At 37.2% G+C, this 25,794-nt stretch overlaps 2 protein-coding genes across 51 annotated transcripts in view; one reads left to right on the top strand and one right to left on the bottom strand.

Annotated features, from left to right (window-relative positions):
• FBXL2 (F-box and leucine rich repeat protein 2) overlaps positions 1–25,794 on the top strand; it is a 520,918-nt gene that overhangs the window by 112,686 nt on the left and 382,438 nt on the right. The window lies entirely within an intron of this gene.
• The window catches only part of CLASP2 (cytoplasmic linker associated protein 2), a 152,633-nt gene continuing 131,714 nt past the window's right edge, over positions 4,876–25,794 (bottom strand). For all 50 annotated transcript variants that reach the window (XM_075418732.1, XM_075418763.1, XM_075418762.1 and 47 more), the window contains 10 exons: positions 22,993–23,136; positions 18,961–19,104; positions 18,416–18,522; positions 17,432–17,585; positions 16,495–16,723; positions 13,537–13,730; positions 12,578–12,706; positions 9,354–9,560; positions 8,120–8,236; positions 4,876–7,094 (listed from right to left, as the gene is read on the bottom strand). In XM_075418732.1, coding sequence (XP_075274847.1) covers positions 7,008–7,094; positions 8,120–8,236; positions 9,354–9,560; positions 12,578–12,706; positions 13,537–13,730; positions 16,495–16,723; positions 17,432–17,585; positions 18,416–18,522; positions 18,961–19,104; positions 22,993–23,136 — 1,512 coding nt within the window. In that variant the 3' untranslated portion in view covers positions 4,876–7,007. The remainder of the gene's footprint in view (positions 7,095–8,119; positions 8,237–9,353; positions 9,561–12,577; positions 12,707–13,536; positions 13,731–16,494; positions 16,724–17,431; positions 17,586–18,415; positions 18,523–18,960; positions 19,105–22,992; positions 23,137–25,794) is intronic.

Genomic DNA, 25,794 nt, shown 5'->3' with positions numbered 1-25,794 from the left:
AAAGGAATCCATCACATGGAGATCATTTGTAGGCATAAAGAGATTTAGACAGCAACATTGGCCACAGAAAATTCTGATTTTACCCATCACATCATACCTGACCCAAAACTTAGAGTTAACAGGTTTTTATGGCTGTGGCCAAGGATGGAGTCAGGTTTACAGAAGTCTGTAAAGGTGGACAATGTTAGTTCTGCTATGCTGTGCACCTACTTCATACCCTTAAAAAGTATCAGTATTAGGGCCCGCAAACTGCTGCTTCCTGCATGTTCTGACACAGAAAAGACAGCTCAGTTCCTTCTCATTCCTAATGGACAAAGTCCCTTTTACCTGAGGCAGCTCTGGTACTCTGCCAGGCCAAACATCTTCTAGCACCATGCTGTCTTCTTGGCTTTACAGACAACATCCTCCAATATCACTGTTTTCCTCTTAATTCCCAATGCAGAAAGCAAGACATGCTGTATTCCAAGAAAACCCCATTCCTAAAAACATTACAAACCACATGGAATTTTTAAGATTTTTAAGAACAAGAGCCACAACTTAGAGGTGGTTAAATTAAGTGTATGTACCATGTCTTTCTCCTCACATTCTGTAACAACTTTGTTGTTTTCCACTTACCAACAGGGCAAAAATCTCCTTTCTTACATGATTCACGAAGCAATAGCTTATTAACAGACTTCTGAGAAAGGGCAGCCTTTGATGATACCAGCAGTTACTTTGAGTAAGGTTTTAAAAAGTTTCATCTGACAATTTCCAAACAATCAGGTAACATCCAATTAAGATTTCTCCTCTTAAACAAATACAGGCTATACAAACAGCGATGCATGAAAACTCCTTAGGGAAAATATAATCTTTTCTGGGTAAAATAGTTCAATTGATTAGCTGGCCAACATGGCCACAGCTGTCATCTTGAAACATCAAAACCTGTATCAAGTACCTCAACTGCTCTACAATAAAATACAGTCATCTACAAAGACATTCAGTATGGTGTAAAAATGTTTTATCCACATCAGTTTAAATTGTGCTGAAAGGACAAAAAATAACAGGGCAGAAATTACTATTTTACCAGATTAGAAGCTTTTTGAACTTGCATACCATTTCAGTTACATTTCAAGTGTATTATTTCAGATTAGCAGATAATTAAGCATTTTATAACATGCTAATCTGCAATTGCAATTGAAATGGACACATCCAGTTCCACCCACAGGCTTGCATTTCAGCTGTTTAAACCAAGTTGAAATCAGTCCTTGTCTTCCCTGATATTTTAACATGAACTACATATTCTGTGCTAAGAAGTGTTTTGTGGTTTCTTTTTTTTTTTTTTTTTTTACACCCCCGCCCTCATACAGGCAGACCCTCATAGCCCAGGACATCTCTGGCAAAAGTTTCTGATCCGTGGATGCTCCTGGGGAACCATCTCAGACTGGTCCCTCCAATGTAATTTGTCTGGAATAGATTAAGGGAGCTCCCACAAGGTACTCTGTTGGCTCTGCCACGGGCAGAGATGAACAGATGGTGAGAGAATAACTAACCCGTCTAGCTGACTTTTGAGAATGTCTGCCTACTGCCTAACTTAAATCTACATGTTTTTACTGGTATAAACCTTCCTTGGACAGACATGCACTACCTCTGAATCTAGCCTGATAAAGTTAACAGAACTGACTCCAGTACTGAGTTCAGTACAGGTTTATAGAGGTGCAAAGACTTGCATTGGTGGACAACAGCATGATCTGGACAGAAAGCACAATAAAAATGGAACACTTGTAAAACTTTGATGCCCAATTTAAAGTTTCATTACCTTTCTACCTCCTGCCAATGGTAACAAGTCTGGATATCAAAGTTATATGCAGGTATGTTATTTTTTGCACTGAAGAAAGACATTTTCCATGTTTCACTATCCAGCATTATTTCCAATCCTGCTCCCTCAAAATATGCTTCCTTAGGATCACTTACATCTACCTAAAATACATCAAGAGTTTCACAATATTTAGATTTGATAGAAATCATACAGTATTCAAAACTGCTTTGAAAATACCATTTCAAAGTTTCCAAGTGTTACTGTTTAACAGCAACTTACAAACACAGTTGCAATAATGTCTGAGCTGAAATTAACTATTAGCAAACTTTCCTCAGCAGGGAACTCTCACTAAATGTGCTTGTTATCCTAAAATCCTAGCAGCAGATGAAGAAACTTCTTTAACTGGGATAATCCAAACTGCATAGCCTGGGAATCATGAGGTCTTAAAATAGACTTAAATATACAAACATATACACAATATAGGAAAAAAAGTAAATGGAGTTTCTTTTTTTTTTCATTTGCCAGACTAGCACAATTAGTTTCTCAAACTTTCCGCATTACTTAAAATCTTCCATGTTTTATCAAAAAAGAAAAAATCTGTTTAAGAGAACATTTATAATGCACAAAGCAAATCTTCGAAGTATATGCTTCTAAAGAGTTGGATGACAATTACAAAATGTAGTGGGGAAAACCTAAGTTTTCTTTGGAGAACGTAATATGAATATTGACTGTCATCTTACCTGAAAGTAGACTGCAACTGCAAAACTGATCAGTTTACTGTTTTAATTGGGAGAAAACATCAGTTTCCTTTCTGCAGATAATCCTCCAGTTCCCAAACTGCCGGTTTATCCTCATCATATTTATGTTTACTGTGTTCTATGTTTGTGTTTGCCAAGTCCCAACCTGAGACAGTGAAAGTCACCACAACCACCTAAACCATTCTCACTACCCTATCACAGGGAGTAACTGTAGCATAGCTTAAATTTATTCCTCAAGATTATTTTCCCTTTTATAATTGTTTTCAAAGGGACAATGTCATATTCAGAATTTGAATTCTTCCGCTGAAAAAATAAACTGTGAGCAGTTCAGGCCTGCATTCTCAACAGGCTTTTTACATGGGTATGTTTGTGAATGTACTCAAATGTTCAAACATGAATAGAAACTACTAAGAATATGTAAGTGTTTCAGGATACAAATGTTTGTTCTTTTTGTTCTGGGACTCAGACCACAAATAACAAACACAACTCCATCTGTTCCAACCTTTATCTTCAAAAACAAGCAAGCAACCAAACTCAGGAAGATTTACATGATCAGCTCTCCTTTCAATTCACATTTACTATCCTAACCTCCTTGCCAAGACTTCAGCTGAACATAATGTGTTACTCAAAATTCTTTAAAGCAAATGACATCCAAGGCAGACACATCCAAGGCAGACACATCCAAGGCAGACACATCCAAGGCAGACACATCCAAGGCAGACACATCCAAGGCAGACACATCCAAGGCAGACACATCCAAGGCAGACACATCCAAGGCAGACACATCCAAGGCAGACACATCCAAGGCAGACACATCCAAGGCAGACACATCCAAGGCAGACACATCCAAGGCAGACACATCCAAGGCAGACACATCCAAGGCAGACACATCCAAGGCAGACACATCCAAGGCAGACACATCCAAGGCAGACACATCCAAGGCAGACACATCCAAGGCAGACACATCCAAGGCAGACACATCCAAGGCAGACACATCCAAGGCAGACACATCCAAGGCAGACACATCCAAGGCAGACACATCCAAGGCAGACACATCCAAGGCAGACACATCCAAGGCAGACACATCCAAGACACGCATTTCCTACCCTGATTCTGCATGCAGCTTGCTTTCCTTCTTCCTCTTTTTTAAGCCCAAACCCAACCTTTAAGAAATACATTTCAGTATTCAAATGATTGCAATGACCCATCTTTACAGAAAGAACATAAAGAAACCCTTTCTGAAAGAACAGTAACTTATAACTGTCCTAATTCTTCTTTATGCTAATCCGTTAGAGAACCACTTCCAACAGGAACATAAGGCATGACTAATCATTACTCGAATTTAACTGAGCTAATGTCTTTTTATAATATAGGAAATAAGGGCAAAAAGCAATGCAGTGGATCTGATAACTGGCCTGTAGTGGCCATAATTTTGTTGCAAATTCTTACATTTTGATGGCCCTATGTAATACAAACATACTCTATCCACTATAGCAGCCCATCTTTGCTGGAAACAGAATTAGTCATATTGTAAAATATTCAGTTAAATACCTTGCATTTTTGATTTTAATACATGTGATATCCACACTTAGATGAATTAAAAATGGCTTGGAAGCAAGACTAAGGGACAAACTTCATGTAAGTATCTTCCTCCTCCCCTACCTGAAGCAAAAATTTTCATTTATGTAGGGGATACAAACATTTTTCTTACCAACTTTTGTTTAGACATAAAAAAAATTAGGTTCATCCAGAATATATACAGTATGTTTCAATAAGTTATGTTTTCAGTATGAAGTAGCATCTTCAAAAAGATGACAAACAGCAGTCATCTTGAAGTGATCCTCTGAAAATAAATATTACCTGTAGAAAAAGCAGGAATAACATATGGGACCCTTAAGCTTAGAATTTGTGCAATTTAAGTGACCTTTCGTATAATCAAATTGTAAACAAGACTGTAGACAGAAATATGTTTTTGAAATATTAAAAAAATTAAAAGTAAACAATGTATAATGTATAAATAAATGAAACTGTAAACAACAAACCTGCCTAGATGAAGGAAATTGGGTGTTCGTAAAGATTGTATTCAATTTCCAAAAACCATTTTTGTCTACTACACCTATATTCACAGCATGTTCTCAAATGTGATATCAGATTTAGTAACCAGTATATAAAGAAACTTTTGTATATATAGAATCATTTGAACACACAAAACATGAAGATTATGATAATTTTTTTTTTTAACCAATGTTGTATCAATCACATTCTTAAGTTTTCTTATAGCATGTGATCAAATAAAACAGAAAACCAGAATGTATACATTGCTAATTTTTTAAGTAATGTTATGTACATTTTATTGCCGGTATATGCACAATGGTAAGCGTAGAACTATAAATACACAATGTAATTGAACAGTAGAAAACAACAAGGATGTTACACGTAACAAAGGAAAGAGAGGGGATACTATTTTCTTGATGTAGCTGCTAAAAAGGGCTAGTGATGAGTTATGACAGTCTTGGTTTTAAGTCTTTACATATATTTCTACAACTTTTCCTCCAAATAAATCTCTGCAATGGCATTGCTTCTTCAACAACCGCATCTTAGCTCTTTCTATTGCATTCACTTCAAACTAAAGTGAAAACAACCTTCCATGTAACTACAAGCATCTGACAATTTTTATTCAGTTTTGCTTTTCAGGGTTCCTAGCAAATGAAGTGTGTAAGTAGTTTCTTATGACATTTGGCTGCAATGTTGAAGCACAGAATTTTGAATACACATTAAGTAATAATTTGGGGGGGAGGGGGAAGATTTTCTGTAGATAGTTTTTCCACCGGGTGCTATATGCAGCAGCTCAATCAAAAATTAGGCACCCTGAAGAGGTAGAGAGAATTTTAGCCTAGCATAGATCATCATCCTTGGCACTGCTATTTTCTCTCATCAGGATACACTTCCTACAACTAGGTAACATCACAGTCAAAGGGAAAAAATGACAGGAAGAAAAAAAAATTCCACCATTCCTGGGAAGGGCACTGTTTCATCCCAGTTTTCAATTAATTAGCTCGCTGCTTATATCCAAGACCAAAAAAAAAAGAAAAAAGAAAAAAAGAGAAAAAAGAAAACGACAACATTTAGGGACACCATTTACTTGATCTTTGCTCTCTTTCCATTATCAAGTTCATAAATACAAAGAACCATTATTCACAATAAACTAACTCTTTTTCAAAAATGGAAAAACGAACTCTGGAAACATTTCCACACCTTAATCCAGATGGGTCTTGAGGATGCTATTCAAGAATACCACGCAAATAATTTGGTGCAGCTTTCCCAACTCATCCAAAATATATATATTTTTTTTAAATTAAAAGGTGGCAAGATCCATAGCATTTGTAACTATTTCCCCCCCCCCCACTTAAATTCAATGCAGAAAACCTTGGTGCTTTTAGGAAGGTAATGAATAAATAGTTTTCTGCACTTTTGTCAAAATCCCATGTGAGTTACAATACAAGACTACTCGTTCCAGCAATTAGGTTGAGAGGAAACATTCTAGTGATAAAGATAAATACATACTGAGCATGCTTGGGCAGAGCACTCCATTCTGAAGCATCCTGCTTGAAGAACGAAAGGTGACAAGGATGGTTCACATCCATCAAGTGACCATTAACTCTGCTGCTAAAAAGCAGACTGCCACACTATCAACCAGGTCAGCAATGCTACCCTGAAAGGGCTGTCTTCCACACTAAGAGGTACTGGTTGTACCAGTCCTCTACTGCGCACACTGAAATCTTATTTATGCAACAAACATACAACCAATGAACAATATCACTTTTACAGAACTGGATCAATCCAGCTTTTTTTATAGGCATATTTCTCAATCTCCAGAATATCCCAAACAAGCTGTAAATAAGATGATGAACCACCAGCACAGTGAACGAGTTTCACTGCAGTTCAGACTAGTTCAGTCTCGTTTCACATCACTTCTTGTTTCTACCGAAGGACATGATACTCAAACAAAACAGCAATAAAAAAGTAACGTTACCTGCAGCTGAATAAAAGCAACAGAATTTATATTTTAACTTCTGAAGCTTAAAGCATACCTTTTTAATTAGCATTAAAAAAATCTTTTTTTTTAATACAATAACACTGGCAAAAGTTAATGGGAAGACACAGAGGATTGCAAACAGGATAACTGACAGATTAGATAATTTTAAAATTTTACTCTGCTTTGATCAAATGATGTTAATACTGTTTTTCCTTGGATTTGGAATAATTCTATTGCAACAGTCACATGCAGGCTGAGGACAGCCGTTGGTTAAAGAAAAAAACAAACAAACAAACAAAAAAAACAACAAAAAAAACCCCAAGAAAAAAGTTCCAAATGTTGTATGTAAGAATCTTCCTTTCACTGAAGAGGGCCTTGCTCTTGCTTTAGGAGACCTGGTTAACTCTTGTCAGCTTCATTAGCTTTGTCCAGACATATCTGCTGTTGTATCCCCTGGTCCAGTGCCTGTTTGTGCACGTTTGATGTAAAGGTTCAATAATTTCATCTGCAAATTCAAGCCAGAAATTCACTTTGTTTAGTATTTACAAACTGTACAGACTACAGGAATGGTACAAAAGCAAAATTATATTTTACACAGTTGATTAAAAGGTAACATACTTGCCACTGAAAAACATGAAACACAGCAAGATTTGTCACAGGGAAACTGCTCAAGTTTCTTTAAGGTTGTAAAAAGGAGAATGATCTAAGATGTAATATTTTCCTAAAATTACAATGCTGTTCTAAATAAGGTCAGTGGGTGGTGGTTTTTTTTTTTCTTCCTGTTAATATTGAGATTTTAAGCCTCTAGTTACAGTTGTTGATGCTGGTATTTACTAAAGCTTCCAATACTTTCTAGAATTATGTTCAACACAGTCACTGCCAGAGTATTTTTAAGATACTACTGTCTTCTTCAAAGACACACAAAATTAACTGCCCTATTTCCAAAGACAAAGAGATTCACAATTAACATACAGCTGTTTGCATGCAAAATCTCTATGAAAGAGATGTCAATGAAATCATAAATGTCCTGAACCATAAAGAACCACAGACTGATTACTATTATTATTTTTTCAAATTAGAGGTACTGAAAGGGCTGACAAAAGCAAAATAACAATGTGGAAGAACAAATAAAACTGCTGTATGTTTATCCATATATTACATTTATTGCTTTCCAACCAGAACTTGCATCAAAAACAAGACAAGACATACTGATAGGAAAAGTCATGCTGAGTATAGCCATTATCACTGCTACTAGGGTACAACCAGTAACTGAAGCCATTAAATGGTCATAAAAACCATAATTTAGTATTTATCTTAATACTAAAGTTCATACACTTGCATAAGATCTATGGATTTTCAGTTCTGAACATTTTATGATGAAGTTATATGAATCCTCAGAGGGTTTCAGCAGCTCTGATATTCTCATTTCAGTATTTACTTCTATGAAACTTTCTGGCAACTGCAAACAAAATGCAAATGCATACATACAATTATGAACCAAGATTTCTTTAAATGGTATCTTTTACTTACTTTACTGCCAGTGAGTTGACTGAGATGTGGTTTTAGTTCATCACCAATTACTGCATGAATGGCTACAAGGCAGAAAACACATGCCTTACGAACACTGCTCTCTGAATTATCATAACCCTAGAAAGCAATAAAATTAACATTAATACCTTATCAGTTAATGATTAAAAGCCTCAGAAAGCTATTTACGTATTTCCTACAATAAATACATGGAAGATTACAGTAAATGAATGCTAGTGTAGCCTGATGAAGCATTCGAACCAAAAATCAAACACATACACATAGAGCATGCACTTTAAAATGCAGACTGCTTATTAATCACCATTGATGATAATTTTCCAGACAAATTAAAACCCACACAATCCTGTTCACACGTTACACTGAAAACAGAGCTGCTGTCACGCAATAAGGGAGTAGGTAAGAGAAATTTTTCTAGATTATACAGATATTTACTTAAAGCAGACCACCACTCAATATAGAGCTTCCTTACTCTGCAAGGAATATTCTGTTAACAGCTAAAGGTTTTCCTTAACTCCCATCTCCTTCATTAAAGATTTTTGCTTCTTTTGCCACTTTGTTAATGCCCCATGCCCAGCTGTCTCACTCACAGCCCCTTCTCAGAGGGCCCTTTCTCTGCCTCTACCTTCCTGCAGATCTATGACTGCATCACACCCATTAAAGACAGAAATCTACAGAATGCAGCTGTCAAACTCTAAAAGCTCTTTATCCATAACGTGAAAATTAATGTAGCTTGGCTCTTGATAAGGTGGAAAGAATTTTTTAAAAGACAAAGAGAAATCGCCGATATCCTTCATGTTTTATTGAACTTTCCCCAACCAACTTCTTCTTTCCTCTTGTCTCCCCCAAGCCCTGAGTGATAAAACTCCTACAATTCTACAGAAATACAACATGGACAATTTCAGACCAAATGATTACAACCTGGAAAAAGACACAAACAACTATCTTATAACTAGAAGTATCTACCAAGCTTAACCAGTACTTTATATCCTACCAAGATTTCCTTTGAGTCCTAGCCACAGTTATAACTTAGCTACCTTTCAAATCAGAGTTTGTTCCCACTATCTGAGTTATTTTGGGTCAAAGTAGCCACCAGCTATTAGACAAATAAAATCGTTCCTGAGAGCCAAGTGATATTATTTTTAAAAAGTCTTCGTAATTCTTATATATAGTTTCTTTATTTTATTTTTTTTTCTCTCCTTCTTTCTTCTCTCCTTACCTGTATTAGACCTGGCACAATCTCTGGTAAAAGCTGAGTAAGGGTTTCTTTAGATACTCTTTCTATGACTTTCGTCTGCATTTTGATTGCAGCCAGATTAATGGGGTAATCTGCAGTTTGGATAATTGGACAAAGAACTTTGATGCACTGATCGGGGCTAATGGAAGTGGCCAGCATGGAAGCAGCTTCTTCAGCAGATCTCACCACCTATTGAAAGAATAAGTAAAAGACATGGAAAAATTATTTACGAGAGACTGTTACTATTGTTTGTCATGTGGCAGTAATGGTCCTAAGCATAAAGAATTCCTACCAAGAGCTCTACAATATTGCAGACGTGTAAATGAAGAGTCCTTTGAAAAATCTGTTTACCATATTTCAACTGTTGGGCATATATTTGTAAAAACAAGACTCTTCTCAATATTCTGTGGCTAAGCTATGTCCTTGGCAATATGTATATCAGTTTTTTAAACCTGCTTGTTGAATCGGATCTGAAATTTCTCTATTCTGCAATATTCTCCAACTACATATTGAAATATCACCACTTTTGTAAATCGCTCATTTCTTGTATTGTCATTTGTTATTGCTTGTTAGATCAGTGATTACTGACATGTTTTCACATTCGTGACCACCTGAGGAACCTAACACATGTAAGTCTACAGGACCTGATGGGATGCATCCCAGAGTCCTGAAGCAATCGGCTGATGTTGCAAAGCCACTCTCTGATATTTGAGAAGTCATGGCAGTCAGGTGAAGGCCCTGGTGATGGGAAAAAGGGAAATGTTGCACCCATTTTCAAAAAGGGTAGAAAGGAGGACCCTGGGAACTACCGACCTGTCAGCCTCCCCTCTGTGCCTGGGAAGACCACAGAATTCGACACAGGGGACTGTTCGCTGGATGAGGAATTGGTTGGATGGTCACATCCAGAGAGTAGCAGTCAATGGCTCAATGTCCAGATGGAGATTGGTAAGAAGTGGTGTCCCTCACGGGTCGATATTGGGACCAGTACTGTTTAATACCGTCACCAATGACATGAACAGTGGGATCGAGTGAACCCTCAGCAAGTTTGCAGATGACACCAAGCTGAGTGGTGCAGTCGACATGCCAACCAGAGGGACCTGGACAAGCTCAAGAAGTTGGCCATGAAGTTCAACAAGGCCAAGTGCAGGGTCCTGCACCTGGGTCAGGGCAACCCCTGTACCAATACAGGCTGGGGGACGAAGGTATTGAGAGCAGCCCCGCCGAGAAGGACTTGGGGGTGCTGGTGGATGAAAAGCTGGACATGAGCCACCAATGTGCGCTCGCAGCCCAGAAGGCCAACCGTATGCTGGGCTGCATCAAAAGCAGCGTGGCCAGGAGGTGAGTCTGCCCCTCTACTCCTCTCTGGTGAGACCTCACCTGGAGTCCTGTGTCCAGCTCCGGAGCCCTCAGCACAGCAAAGACATGGACCTGTTGGTTCCTGATGGAACATCTCTCCTATGAGGAGAGGCTAAGAGTTGGGGCTGTTCAGCCTGGAGAAGAGATGGCTCTGGGCAGACCTTAATGCGGCCTTTCTGTACTTAAAGGGGGCTTACAAGAAAGATGGGGACAAACTTTTTAACAGGGCCTGCAGCAATAGGACAAGGAGTAATGCTTTTAAACTAAGAGGGTAGATTTAGACTGGATATAAGGAAGGAATTTTTTTACAGTGAGGGCAGTGAAACAGTGGAAGAGGTTGTCCAGAGAGGTGGTAGATGCCCCATCCCTGGAAACATTCACAGCTGGATGAGGCTCTGAGCAACCTGATCCAGCTGAAGATGTCCCTGCTCATTGCAGGAGGGTTGGACTACATGACCTTTAAAAGGTCCCTTCCAACCCAAACTATTCTATGATTGTATGATTCGTCTCAAAACTATGTTTAATCACATGCCTACACTGCTATTCCTAGAAGTCAATCTAGCTGTTTTTCCTCCCATCTAAATTTGAAAGAAATTATGACAAGAAAGTACTTCAATCCTGAAGAATATGCAGAACTAACAGAACAAGAGTAATTAGGTAGGAAGTCAATTGGTACAGAAACTCAGGATACAACATGGGCAAAACAGAGACAATTCACATCCGATCTTCTTATTAGTGCAGCTGTAGCATCTGCGATCTGAGATGACAAACCGCTGTACAAAATCAGTGGTTTGTACAGCAGTGATGTACAAAACCCTCCATAACTGTTTCTCTCCATCCTTGTCCCCTTTACTCTCTCATTCATATACATGAAATCAAGAGAGAGCAGAAATACAGTAACAGAGAAGGAAAGATAGGGACAAAACACTGTAATAAATACAGTATATGAAACAACTCAAGAGGGTGCGGGGAAAAGAGAAACGAGTATCCGATGAGTGAAAAAAGTCATTGATATGGGAAGAACTGCAGTCAAACTTCAAAGCTGGAACTCCAGAGTAAGTTCCATATAAATTAAGTGCCCTTGCACGGGGAGAGCAGGGAGAAGGTGTACTCATTTCATAGTAAACCTGGATTCTTTCCATGGCATGAGTGACACTCATGTGAACTATTTAATAAAGGGGCGGTTACTGTATTTGTGTTTCTTATATCTACATGCATTATACTTTACTGTGTATGCGTGCATCACAAATACTTCTGAGCAAGATTATAGTTATCACAAAATCACAGAATGGTAGGGGTTGGAAGGGACCTCTGTGGGTCTCTCACTGTTCTTAGCCACAACCAGCTCCTCCCTTTGACGTGTTCCTGTGCGTTCTCTAACAACATTCAAAGCCATGCTCTCAAACGGTGAAGAATCAGCTAAAAATGGAAAGGATTGACAATTCCTTGCCATGTTCAGTCCCATCTCTCAACCATAAACCTTAAAGTCCAAAAGCTTGTTGTAGAGCTCCAGAACACCTATAGCTGGCTTCATTTGTCATACAAGTAAAAACCTCCCTTCAGTTACTCCTTGAAGAGCTACAATGACACATTGTTAGTTATTATCTCCTCCTGGACAGCACCCAAGGCAATTGTTATTAAGGCTGATATTAAGCACTTGAGAGCTTATAAAACTGCAGTTCTTTTTTCTTTTCTTGCATACCTGTGTTAACTAATAGAAGTTAAAAGCTTGATTACTAAACAAGTTAATTCCTCAGTAAGATCTAACTAATTTCTCAAACATTTTTTGGACAGCTCTTTGATTTTGTGGTAATTTGTCACAATCTTAAACAGAATAACTGATTACTAACCTCCTTATGAGGATCCTTGTGCGCTTCTAATGTCTTCATGATTGTGAGTTCTGCATAATTCTTAAACCTTGCTGGTTGGTTTCTTAGAATTTCCCTTAGAACTTTCAATGCCAAAGCTCTAATTGCATGCTAAAGATTTAATATTAAAATAAATGAGTTATGTATCTTTAAACAGACATATTTTAACATTTCTTCGGCAGCTGGAAGAGTCTTTGATAACAGAAAAATATCAGATTATGCTCTACGTGTATATACAGTGTGAATCTAGTGTTAACAAACAAAGCTAGAAAAAAAAAAATTCAGTTTCTCACTCTTCTCAATCCCTCTATTTGCATATAATTCAGGTGGCATATCATAAACATGTTGCTAACCTAGTTTGAGTTATCTACGCTACCCAGAAGTTAAGGTGCAAACAATTTTACTCTTCACAAGTGCTGATAAAACCCTTAGCATCACATCATGCAAACACAGTTTTGAAAATTCTTTTACAAATTATTTTTTAAAATCAAAACCAAGTACTAGTGTCTTTTTGATCCTCTGTAATTTCAGAAACATGGCCCTTGTAGAGAACAATTACATAGAACTCAGCCTCTTCACAATGAGCATTACTATGTTTTAGAGATATATTTAAAAATACCTTTGCCACACATGATGTTTTGATATTCTAGATTGCACCAGGGGCTATTAACACATAAGCTTTGAATCCCAGTGAAAAATGTTTCATTTAATCTGTCATGTGAGAATCAACAAATAAGAATACTTGAGAAGGTAAGTATTACTGATGCCTTTTTCACCATAAGTGTGTTCAGACCTCATGACATTTTCGTATTTCTACAGGGTTTTGTTCTTCAAGACTAACTGGAATTTGTGCCTTTCCTGGAACCCATACACATTTCAAAGATACTGAAAGTAAACCAGGTGCTTCATTAACATTCTTAACTGGATTAATCTGGATTTACCTCTTTATCTCCAAGCGTTTCAAGCAGCAAAAGTAGTATTGTTTTGAAGTGCTCATCCCAAACACCGAATGACTCTTCCTGAGTTAACTTCATGAGCTCGTACAGGGCAGCCTTTCTTTCCTCAACTCTCTCATTATGGTTTGATAGCTCTTTCAGTAACTCTGCAACCAGATCAGAATGGTCCATGGGAGGCTCTGTCAAAAAGGAATACGCACAGTTCTCAGATCATTACAAATAAACACTAGTGCCTGCTGTAAAACTTAAGGATGTTTTCTAGGATGCCTACCTGGCTGTCTAGCATGCTTTTCTTTTTTTCCCCAAATTTGTCTGCAAAAATTGCAATTTGGCTACTACATTTTCAGTGTAGCCAGCACCGCTGAACAAGCTTACAATCACCAAAAAAATCCTACAATGATCTTGCAAAAAAACCCCTGTAAGATCATTTACTGCAAGAGTCTTCATGCTTGCAATACCCAAAGGGATAAGTACTCTGCATCCTTTTAAATCTGGTTTAATACACAAAGTGCTACCTTTTCCACATGACCCTTCCATCAAAGATGACAAATTTGTCTTTTCTCTGTTAGTATTACAGAATTGCTTAGACTTTTCTAAGTCATGGTTCCACAGCAATAGCTAGGAAGTTAACATCGAGGGAGGGGGGCAGGCAGAGGGGAATGCACAAGAATGGTGCTTGGTATAAAATAGCTGAAATTGAAGCAAACTAAGGCCATTAGTCCCACAGAGATTCCTGACAGCAGTCATTACAAGATGGCTCTGGATTTTAGTTTTAGAGAGGATTCCATGATGATGGAAAAACGCACTAGTAACAACCCATGTTTATAAATACTGGACTGCAAACAGTCAAGAAACTTAAAAGTGGTCTTAACAAAAATTAAGTATCAAGTTGTTGCCTTTATTCCATCATGAAGATCCATTAAGCCTTTAAGAAAGAAAAGCATATAGCTTCCATCTTTGCACTGAGACTTTCGGATAAATTAACAGAAACACACATTTTTGTCTGCAAACAGGTTGAAAGCATTGGCATAAAACACAAATGTTCCTGCATTGCATCTTTGGTTTGCCTGTGCTTCAGATAAAGGGCATGTCCTTTGGGTTAAAAAACAGAGTGCTAGCGGCTGGAAGATTTAGGCTCTTACTCCAAAAACCTTTTCATTGTAAAAGAGGCGAAGACTCAAATGGCCATGTGGGGTACACTGTGGCATCATCTCCACTGGCAATTTTTCAACTGTTAGACAAACCATCTGCAGAATACATGTTCATGCCTCGGTGCTGTTGGCAGGACTATGCGAGTAACTAAGGTTTTCCCATCCAGCCCTGTATTTCCGCATCTTTCTCCCAGTATCGCATCAGAGGATGGCTGGGAGTCCAGTAAAAACAGGACTTTGTGTCACTAACAGGCAGCAATTCTGTGGAGTTTCTGAAAATTAAAATTTAATGTTCAATGAGCACTTCAGATTTATGGGAAAAGCACGCAAGTTCTAATCAAGGAATTGCAGACACAAAGTATTTTGCTGAGTGTATGTTTTTTCATGCAGACTTTTTCCCGGTCATCTCAGAGGAAATTCTAAAAGTAACTCATAAATGAGAGAATGCACATGCCATAAGTAAAAACTAAGAGTGAACACAAGAATGAATGCAAGATCCATTAAAGAGCAGGCCTAAATAATACACTGCGCTACTCCTCCAGTCAGGACAAACTAAAACTGGATAGGGATGCTTCACTCCAGCCAGCCATGAGTTTTCACAGAACCAGAACATGCTGGTGCAGCACAGACTGCATTTGGTTTAACGCCAATATCCAGAAACACGTTGTTGGAAGGTATAGAGAGGCTTAAGCCATGTAACAACAGGATCCCTGTAATACAGAATCTCGATCATAAACTGAATCTATATGTAGATGAAAAACATATTTACTGATATTTACATGATGTGATCTGTAAAAATTTGCTTTCCTCTCAGTCTTATTTAGAAGACAGTAATTGGCCATATGCCTCTTCACTAAACGGCAGAGAAAACAAAGAGAAATGCACCTTACTTGGATTTGTTTTTAATTTAATGTAAACGTAAAGCCGATTTACAGAATAGCTTAAACACCATGTCAGAAAATAGCTTTGTTTTTCAGCAGCTTCTATAACACATCTTTGCTGGATGACAGAAGTAAAACAGTCAGAAGAGGGAAAATTCATTTGTCCCTCACAATTAAGAAATTTGTTTACTTAAAAATTGATTTTAATCTACAACCGAATATGAAGTATCATCAACAATGAATACCAGATTATGAAAATCACCTACTACTTTTCAAAATAACGATAGTAGAGATACTTAGGAACCCTCCCAACATTTAGATATAAAAAATTACCCAAAGATATACTGAGAAATATTAAAAAGAAGCTTCAGAAGCCTAGAAAACAACAGCCCAAGTTCCTAGATTTACATGGGCTAAACTAACAATCCTTCTGGTAAAAGCTGTTTTTGTTTGGGTTATTTTATTTTTTTTAAAGAATGTTTAGTCAACAGAAAACACCAATGTCATGTTTCCAATACAAATATAATACTAACAAAATACTTAATCTTTCACCTAATTCTTGAAGTGGTTTGATCCAGTTTTACTTCCTTGCTGTAAATCCCAATCATAAAGCAATCTGATAAGTAAATTTATATTGACAATACTGCTACAGGACATGCTACCAGAAGTACACAATTTAGTTCACTATTTATCTCATTTTTACCCTTAATCTCTACAAATACCAAGTAATCTGACAGTGTCACTCAGAAGGATTACTAACAAATAAACTAATTCGAAACACAGGATTTGCAAAAACCTCTCAAAGCAGCAGCACTGGTACATATATTGCTAATGATAAATTCAGAAACCGAACTAGAAGAGGGAAAATCTCACCATTTTTCTTCTAGCACAGAATGCAATCTGAAGCTTACCATCAGGAAATTGCTCTGCATCATCATCAAACATGGCTTCTTTCAAGGCAGATTTATTAAATGAACTGATACCATCAGAATAATTGTATGGGTTATAATCTCGTGAACGTGGTGAAGAGTGGGGAGGCATTGTGTTGAGTAAGGATGTTTTGTTATCAAGAGCTGTTCGGCCTGTATCACTCACACCGCTTCCTGCTCGTAGGTCTACTATTCCAGAAGCACTACAAATCTGCAGGAAAAGAAGTATCATATGAGCATATGAAATACCCACTTACATTTTGCAGTTAACTACATTAGTAAATTTATCTAAGTAGCAAAAACTCACAAATTTCAAAATGTTTACAAATTTCAAAAATTTCGAACTAGCTTTCAAGTAAGAAGTCTTAGAAACAGTTCCATAAACTTTGCTTTCCTACAAAAAAAAGTGTACATGGTCCAAAAAAATTCACTAACTTGAAACAGCTGTCAGTATTCTAACTCAAAAGTTTAATGCTAAGTAATTAAAAAGCACGTTTAAGCATATACGTATTTGGCAAGCTCAACAAATCCGAAAGCTGAAGTTCTATAGAAACAGAAGCTTAAAACACCACATGTAGCATTGAAAAACCTACAGGTTTTGTACAGAATAAAATAAAACCTTTGGAAAAACTTCTATTAAGGTGCAGACCTCTCAAAAACTGAACTCTAGCTGTTTCGCAAGATAACCTACTTTTAAATTGCTAACATATCAAATAAACAGCTAGCGCTTAGAATTAACATTTAAATTTCAAAAATTTGGTTCAAGACTAGGAACATATTTTTCTAAAGCTATGAGGCAACTTAGGAGAAACATCCCATTTTAGAAGTTGTAGCATATAAACCCACCGAAAAAGATGCTTTCTAATCAACCATTGGCTTGATTTGCTGATACCAAGATGCACTGGGTTTAAATACTCACCAAGTCGCCATCATCTTTTTTTGAATCTCGTTTTACAGGCTCATTCATATCTTCCTGACTACGAAAACTGAAATTCTGAATTGCTTCAGTGACTCCACGAAGAGAGCTGTAAATATCTTCAGAATTCATATTTTCAGTGTCATAGTCAAATGCACTGTGGGCCATGGAGAAAGACATAGGAATTAGGATGGATTTTTTTTTTTGAGCCCATATTTTTAAATAACATAAGCATGGAACTACAGACACTAGAGGAATATTAATAAAATTACTATTTTTCTTGAAGTACATTAAGGAAGCAAGCTGGCTCTCTGCATAACAAAACTGCACTATGGTACATCGTAGTAAGCATACTGTACTGACAGAGAAAGCACTGGGAGTAGCTAGCTAAGTGAAGGGCTACGTTATGTAGCAGCATCTGCCTGAAGAAACAAAATTATTTTGCTCTGTTTTACTGAGTATGAAACAACCGCAATCTTTATACCATTCTCTCTTTCTGAAAAAAGTTCCAGAGTAAGGAGGAATGACAAAACTCAACAGTTTTCACAGTAAGTTGATTCCTAAAAGCAAAATTACAAAATCCACTTCGCTGGCAACATCAGTACCGCAAAATTAAAGACCAGAACATTTATGAACTACTGCTTTCTTAGTCTCCTCTCCTCAGTATCAAGTCTGGTTTGATGACCTAGCTGACATATCCTAACATTCGCTAGAGACAAACACTTCTGTTCCTTCTCTTGCTAATCCATTCGCACTCTGGGGTGCCCAGCCCTCTCCCGCCTCAGGCCAGCCCTGGCACTTGTCAGGCCCTTCAGGGAGGCTAAGCAGTTCACTGTACTGTCATTCTGTGGAGGGAGGGTGATTATGTTTCAGCATCTGTCACTTTGTGCAAAACTCGCTCCATGCTCTCACTGCTGGGGTTACAATCTTCGGTAACATGTTATGAAGCCTTAGATGCAGAAGTGTAGCAACAACAGCCTGCATTACCTTGGTGATAGTGTGTTCTGCGATGTATTGGTTGGAGAAGTGAGAGGACTTGACCAACTTGCAGGGGAGCGTGGAGTAGGTCTTGTTAAAGGACTTCCCATTGATCCCTGCAGGAAGAGAGGCGAGAAGAGATACTCCAGTAGGACTTCAGCTTCCTTTTTAACTTATTATTGTACTTATTTTACAGTGCCCAGAAACATTTAAGGAGCTTCTATTTAATTTCTTGGATTGGCTAACCAATTACTAGTAACTTCAATCAGCTACAAGTTTAAAATGAGTAAACTACTCTTCAAAAAAAACCCCAAACACATTCAAGTTTATTACGTAACTTGGAAGCAACATAGACTTAGGAAGTATCACTCTTCGAAGGAAAAAGAAACGGCATTTCCATAAAGAGTGGTATCTGCTACAGATAGAGACAGCCAGAGGATTTGGGTTGCCATCCCTCCTCTATCAACCTTCTTGCTCCCACAAATAACTCTACTGAGTTGGACTTACGTTCAAAACACTAGTAACTTCAGAAGGAATAAGAGAGGTGTAGATACCTGACCACTGTTGCCTGTATTCCGGAGATGATTATGGAGAAGCTTTGTGGCTCCATCCTGAAATGTTTTTGGTAAAGCACCCAATAGCATTGTAAACTCTGGAGTGTTGAGTTCAAAAAGGGAAATCAGCACTGACTGTGCAGCCTAGAAGAAAATATAGATTGAAGACATTAACTTGAGTTTCTAAAGTAATTTTACCAGCAAGAGATACTATAATGAGTGGTAATCACAACACGTGACTTATAGTCTTGATTAGGCTTGAATAAAGATGTTAACAGATGGGAACAAAAGCAATTCACTTTTGCTGGTAAGCTAGAAGTTCAGATATTGATCAAACCAGGCAGACAACAACAAGCTTATACTTTGCATAATCATTCTAAGTCCCTCAGAAACATACCCCTCAATCCCAGATCCCTACTTACTAAAACAGCTACTGAAGGAATTAATAAAACAGCTTTTAAAGGGTTTGGCAAGTTGAAAAAATTTAAAGAGACAAATGGAACGCACCAGGCAGCAGCAGCCTGCAATTCCTTCTCCTGAGTTCTGCAAGTGGTAATTACAGATAATGGATAATCAACACACTAGCTTGAAAAGGAACAGTTACAACAAAAAAAACCAAACCAAACCCCAGATACCCTAATTTGGAATGAGAAAGTCTTGATTCTGAGTTGTGATCACAGCACTTCATCTTCTTTATAACTTATCATACAGCCATACTAGCTGGTTAACCTTCCCCCCTCCTGCCCTTAACAGTTCTTACTGTTCTTAATGGTTTTCATCTTTAGAATACGTACTCAGATAAATTATTGGAGTTTGTAGTCTACTGGATGTCACCTGCCAACACCCTCGATTTTAATAATTCATCTTTAACATCATCCTCATCCTACAGCATGTTTTCTACACATATTTATCCAAATCAAAAATCAGAGCTCTTTACCGACAAGGCAACACAGTAAGTTACACAATGGTTGGGTTCCCTCCAGTAAAGGCATATTGACTGCATGACTTAGTTATGTTTGTACAGTTTGATGAATATTCACTGGATAGTCTAACAAACCTGTCAACATAGCAACTAAACTAACACATGCAAAAAAGGGCTCGAGATTAAGTCCTCTGATTGTTTAATCGTTTCTTTGTCGTATGAAACTCTGATTCTAAGATTAACCAACTATGTCTAGTTTATACAGCTCAGCACCCAGGTCTGCCATGCACTGGAGAGAACCAGTGCCTAGTGCTAGACAGAATGACAGGCAGATTGCTTAAGCAGCAATATATTTCAACCAAGTAGTTTAGAAAATTCTTTCAGACATTTATTTCCTTCCTTTTGCTTCCAGAGCAATGAACTGTAGCATTTTTTAATTAAAAGTGGAAAGCCAAGGTATGAACACACATACCAGTACATATCTTACTATTAAGTTTAATGACAAAACTGCTAACATCTTAGATTGCCACAAATTATCTGTGCACACTCGTGACTGGCTGTTTTCTTTAACTTTTACTCCCTCCTCCCTCTGATAGCTTTCCCTTGAACACCCTGAATGCCCTCTGCAATCCGCCTTTAATGTTCCTTTTTTCCTTGCTATTTCTAATGGCCAGTCTTTTAACAGAAATTGATACAAAGCAAAACCAAAACAAGCCCTGCAACTGAGCAACAGCAATTACAACTTTCCTTTTTCTCTCAATATCCATGTCTCCACTCCAGAACAGTATGTTTATTTAGGCTGACAATAAAATAACACAATACACAGTCCAGGATCATATCAGGAAAGAAAAGTTAGTCTGCCCAGAGTGAAGCTCAACCTAAAGTATTGAAATGGATATTCACTCACACAAGGTTTTCAGCCATGCAATTATCTATTTTCCCCCTCTCTTCCTTGACACACACAAAATGGCATTTTAAAGTATTTGGAAGCTTTTCTTTTCCTCAGCATAAGCTCTCTCTCTTGAGGTTTAAGTCTAGTCATACAGATAATATCTTTGAAAGTCTGCAATAAGGATTAGAAATATTTTGTTCTTAGAAAAACTCTAATAAGATTCTAACTCTGTTTAGAAGAATTCTAATCTTAGAAGAAATCTAAGTTCTGAAACACAGAATTTTACCTCCCAGACAGAAGTCCTGTGTCACTGAACTGCACTAAGATTGCCCAACTTAAGACTAATTAAAAAAAGCATTTTTCATAATACTTAGTACTAGAAATATTTTAAGTAAAAAAATCCTAAGCCCCATCAATTGCACAGAAATACACTTGGCAAAAACTTTTAATTTTAAGAAATAATACTAAATACTATAAGCTTATTAAAATAAATAAAATTAAAAAGCCTGTGATAGCACACTGTGAAGCCTGTTAAGAGAATGAAACATTTTATACTGTTAAAATAACTTTTTGACCACTTCTTGGTGATATCTATTTTCAAGAGTTATCAAAGGCTTTTGGCAGTTAGCTGCCTCGAACAACTGTGTTATGGAAAGAAAGAATAAAACGAGAAAAATTCATATAATTAAGGTGTTCCAGATGATAAAACTCACTGGCAATTCTTTCCATGATTCAGTTACTTATTGACATAAAAATGCTTATTAGAGATAGGAACCATCAGATAAGACAGCTTGCCACGTGTCTTAGTACTAAAACTTCACTGATTTAGAAGATTGTGTTGCTTCAATTCCCCTCCTGTTTTGTGGTCTTGTACATGCCACTAGAACATGGTACTAGGCAAGAAAAGTCCACAGGATATAATCTGTTACTGCTTTCTCATAACCATGAAGTTGCATAAGTGAAAGACAGAAGCATTATCTCTATTATGAACTCTCCTATGTTTTTTATTCTGTATTACAAACATTCCACATATCCAGAAGTTGTGAATTGTTTTTATTTTTGTTCTTTTTACGTTACACACTTTGTGAGACAGCTCCCACTATTTTCTCCCAATTCTGTCCCATAAAACAACCCTCCTAAAGAAAGGAAGTTTTGGTACTGTTTCCAGAAATGATGAAGTTGCTAAAACTCAAACTTAACTGAAAATAGCAAATGAAGTCTAACTAAATCAATTGTTCTGACTCTTCAAACTGCAGAAATAAACAGGGAAGAAGGAACAGAAGAGTTCATTCTCTGTGTCAAAGATGCTTACATTTATGAGCCATAAAGCAAGTATGTTTATTTAGCATTCAAAAAGTGTTAGCATGCTGACAATGGCAGCTAAGACAGAATGGCTGATGACAATCAAAACAACAGCAAAACTCTATTCCATCAAACTACAAACAAAATTCAAAGGTCTTTGCTTTCTACAATTGCAAGGACTACTTAGCAGCCCTTCGCAAGGACCGCATTAGTACATTTCTCATGGTTATTCTGTATTCCTGGTATATCTATGTAGCTCACAAATACTAATTTTGACTTCACAAGAGTCATGTGGAAAAGGGAGTTTTGCACTGAAACTGCAGCATTACAAGAACAAAACGTTGAAACTACCTTATTAAAGTACAAACTTTCTTTTGTCAGAAGGTCAACAGTTATTCGCTTGTCTTCTGTTAAACACAAAAGACTTGAGAAAATCCAACAGAGACTGAAGCAAGTTTGCTACCGAACTTACCATTCCCGTTACAGATGTATCACAGAGGGTGGTCTCTGAAGCAGCATTAAAAATGCATAGAAAATGCCCACTGCAGAGATTTTAATGCCACACAGTCGTGAAACAAAGTTATTCCTTGTATTATGAAAGAATTTCCACATATTAACTTAAATGAAAATACAGCATTAACTGTGAGTTTCAAGATGTGTTAATTTTAAATTTTTACTTAAATACTCTTAAACACACAATTTTTGGCAAAGTTTTACTTTGCCAATTCTGACACTTCATACTGAAACTTCGGTGTGTTTCCTGAGAAGGATATAAAAGTATCTTTTCTCTATGAAAGAGTAAGTTTGTTTTTAAAGAAAAATATTTTTTTTTGCTTAGGCAAGAAGTATTAGCTTCTGTAATTTGCCACGGGACTTGAAATCTACTGCAATTCTAAGCACACATTAACAAACATACCTTCCTAACATCTGAGCTTTTAGGTTCTGTGGTCCAGGTGATGATTCGAGACACTGCTAACCTAGTTTCGCTTGAATTTACAAAATCTCCTGGATCCATCTGTTGCGCAAGAGTCTCTATGTATTTAAGGATTGCAACTTTGACCTGCAAAGAGAAATAAGAGTCAGGCAGACAATAAAAACGGTGTGCTGCAAGAACAAGTGTGCTCACAGGGTGTTCATTCCCTAAAACAAAGATGATCTTTTTCTCCCAATTAAACTAAACATCTTCTCAGTATTGATGTAAAAACTCTAAAGAATAAACCAACTTACAAATGGATACAACATTTCAAGAAGGGAGTTATTCCACAGAAATTCAAATATTAATAAAATCTTAGATTTCACTGGCAGCAACCAAAACATACACAAATCCTTGCATATGCAGAAGCTTATATTTAACAAAAAGAAAACCAAAGTACTCAGAATATTTAAGAATATTCGGGCTTTTAAAGAATTATTCACAATTATCAAGAACTTTTTTCAAGTAGTAAAATGAAAAATGAACATCATCTGATCAGCCAATAATCAGTTCCTATTTGTTCCTACCACGTAGTTAACACTCAGCATTCTTTTATAAATACCAGAGTTCAGCAGTCACTATCTTTGGGGATAAGCCACATGAATCTTTCCATTAAATACTAAAAAGGTATGGAATAGAATTTCTACAAAAGACTTACAAGGGGTCACAAACACACTTTTCCTTTGAAGATATTTAGAAGACAGACATGGATTTACCAGGAGGATACAAAAGCTGCTTTACTCCCTCATTTATCTGAGCATCATTCTCCTACTCCAACAACTCCCTCTACTTCTAGTACAGAATTACTGTTTTCTACATCCCAGACTGCAGCGTCTCTCTAGTTTCTCCAAAACTGCACCACTGCACAGCTTTCAGCAAAGGGCTATTCTGCCTGTATCTCCCTTAAATATTTATCTCTTCAGGTCCTGCTGCTCCAGAGATTTGTCATGCAACCTATCAACGAAACTGGTGAACATTTACTTCGACCACCTCTTTGACTTAGATGCTTTTATTTCCATTAATGATTACAGTGAACCAGAAATACCCATCAGGAGACAGACACCTACATCCATCATAACGAGAAAGAAAAAAAGTTCTGGGTGTATTTTTAATCGTTCATGGCTTATAGCACAGCTGTACCAAGCAAAGCTATTTAGAAATTTCCCTTGATCATCAAGACTGGCAAGCTATTAAAAACTCAAGATACACTAAGTGACACACACGTTAGTGATAGCTGATACACGTAGATCAATAATGAATACTTCGTTTTCACAGCAACTGCTAAAGCTTGACTTCTCTGATGTCCAGCAACAGCTGGAGGCTCTCATCTTATGCAGATCAGTATCAACAAATGCAGCAGAACCCACACTATTTGCTAGTTTCTTGCCAAGGAAAAAAAAAATCCCAGAAACATCTCTGCAACAACCTTAGGCTACATGGTTTTTCAAACACAAAGTAAAAAAAATTAAATTTCTAGATTACCAAGTGAAACCATTATGACAGCACTATGTTTCACTGTTGACAATTTAAATAGATATAATGTCACACCTTAAAAAAATTACTGCTAAGAACTGTGGCATTTAGAACATCCAGAGGCATTTCTCCCAATGAAAAAATTCTGGAGTCTTGTATCTGAGAGAGCAGCAATATTTAGTGTTTAAACTACTCCCACAGAATAATTCACACCGACTTCTGGAAAGATGGAGGCTCTCAGGAGACAGAAGAGCACTGAACAGAAGATGAATGGAGAGAGTTTGCACTAATAAAGCTTTTCAGAGTGAGACAGATACCCAAAGTTAAGTTTGACAGCTATTTTGAAAGACAGTGCTTTTTCACAAATTGCTTTTGAAAGAAGAAATTCCGGAAGTGGTACCCTTCTATGCTCAAATATCATGAGACAGTATTATTACGGATAAAAAGCCACCCTGAAGTCAACTCTAATAAAAGCAAATCTACTTCTGATGTATTTTTGTCACTATTTCCAGTAAGCATGTACAGAGTTGAGATTTAGAAATACAACATCTGACACAGTCCTCTTCAACAATCCATTTAAACTCTCCAAGAGAAGAAATGAACAAACTTTGACTGCAAGGAAAGCAGCTCCAGAATTCTTACAATGAATATTTGCTGTTAATCTGAGAACACTGTCTATGAAGTTGTTTAATATCGTCTCAACTTTCTTTGTACTCAGCTGAATTTACTGCACTTTTGCTGGACTATAAACAGAGACATTTTTCCTGTGGAGCACAGTAACACAGACAGACACTCTGTTTAAGAATAGCACTGCTGTAGGAAGTGAGCCAAAACATAGATCAAGCCACAATTAGCACTATTACTCACAAAACAAAATTAAGACATAAATGGAACTGAAGTGTGCTTTATGAACATCTTTCACAGATAATGAAATGACAAATTCTGGCACAGAAGTATGTGAAACTACCTCCAGAGATTTAGGAAATACTGTAAGGATGCTACACAGTCAGTGCCAGAAGGCAAATTAATTTTTTTCTTACCCGGTGAAAAATTTGAGATTTAGAGTTTCACTTCCTGCACCAGGGTAAGACAAAACAAACATTTCATGTAACAGGAGAAAAGAAAAAAGGAGAAAGAAACGTAACGAAGCTGCTTTACTTAAAACCAGAAAAAAAGTCCATCCCTTACAGTGCTTTCCTGGGATGCACGAGACTCCTCTCTGCCTTACTCAGACTGAATACAAACAACCATGCAAAAGGACTTTCAGATGCC

This window comes from Opisthocomus hoazin, chromosome 4 (assembly GCF_030867145.1).
Source record: "Opisthocomus hoazin isolate bOpiHoa1 chromosome 4, bOpiHoa1.hap1, whole genome shotgun sequence".
Classification (NCBI taxonomy): Eukaryota; Metazoa; Chordata; class Aves; order Opisthocomiformes; family Opisthocomidae; genus Opisthocomus; species Opisthocomus hoazin.
The sequence above is the reverse complement of the archived record's forward strand: the minus strand, read 5'-3'. Positions and strand labels throughout refer to the sequence as shown.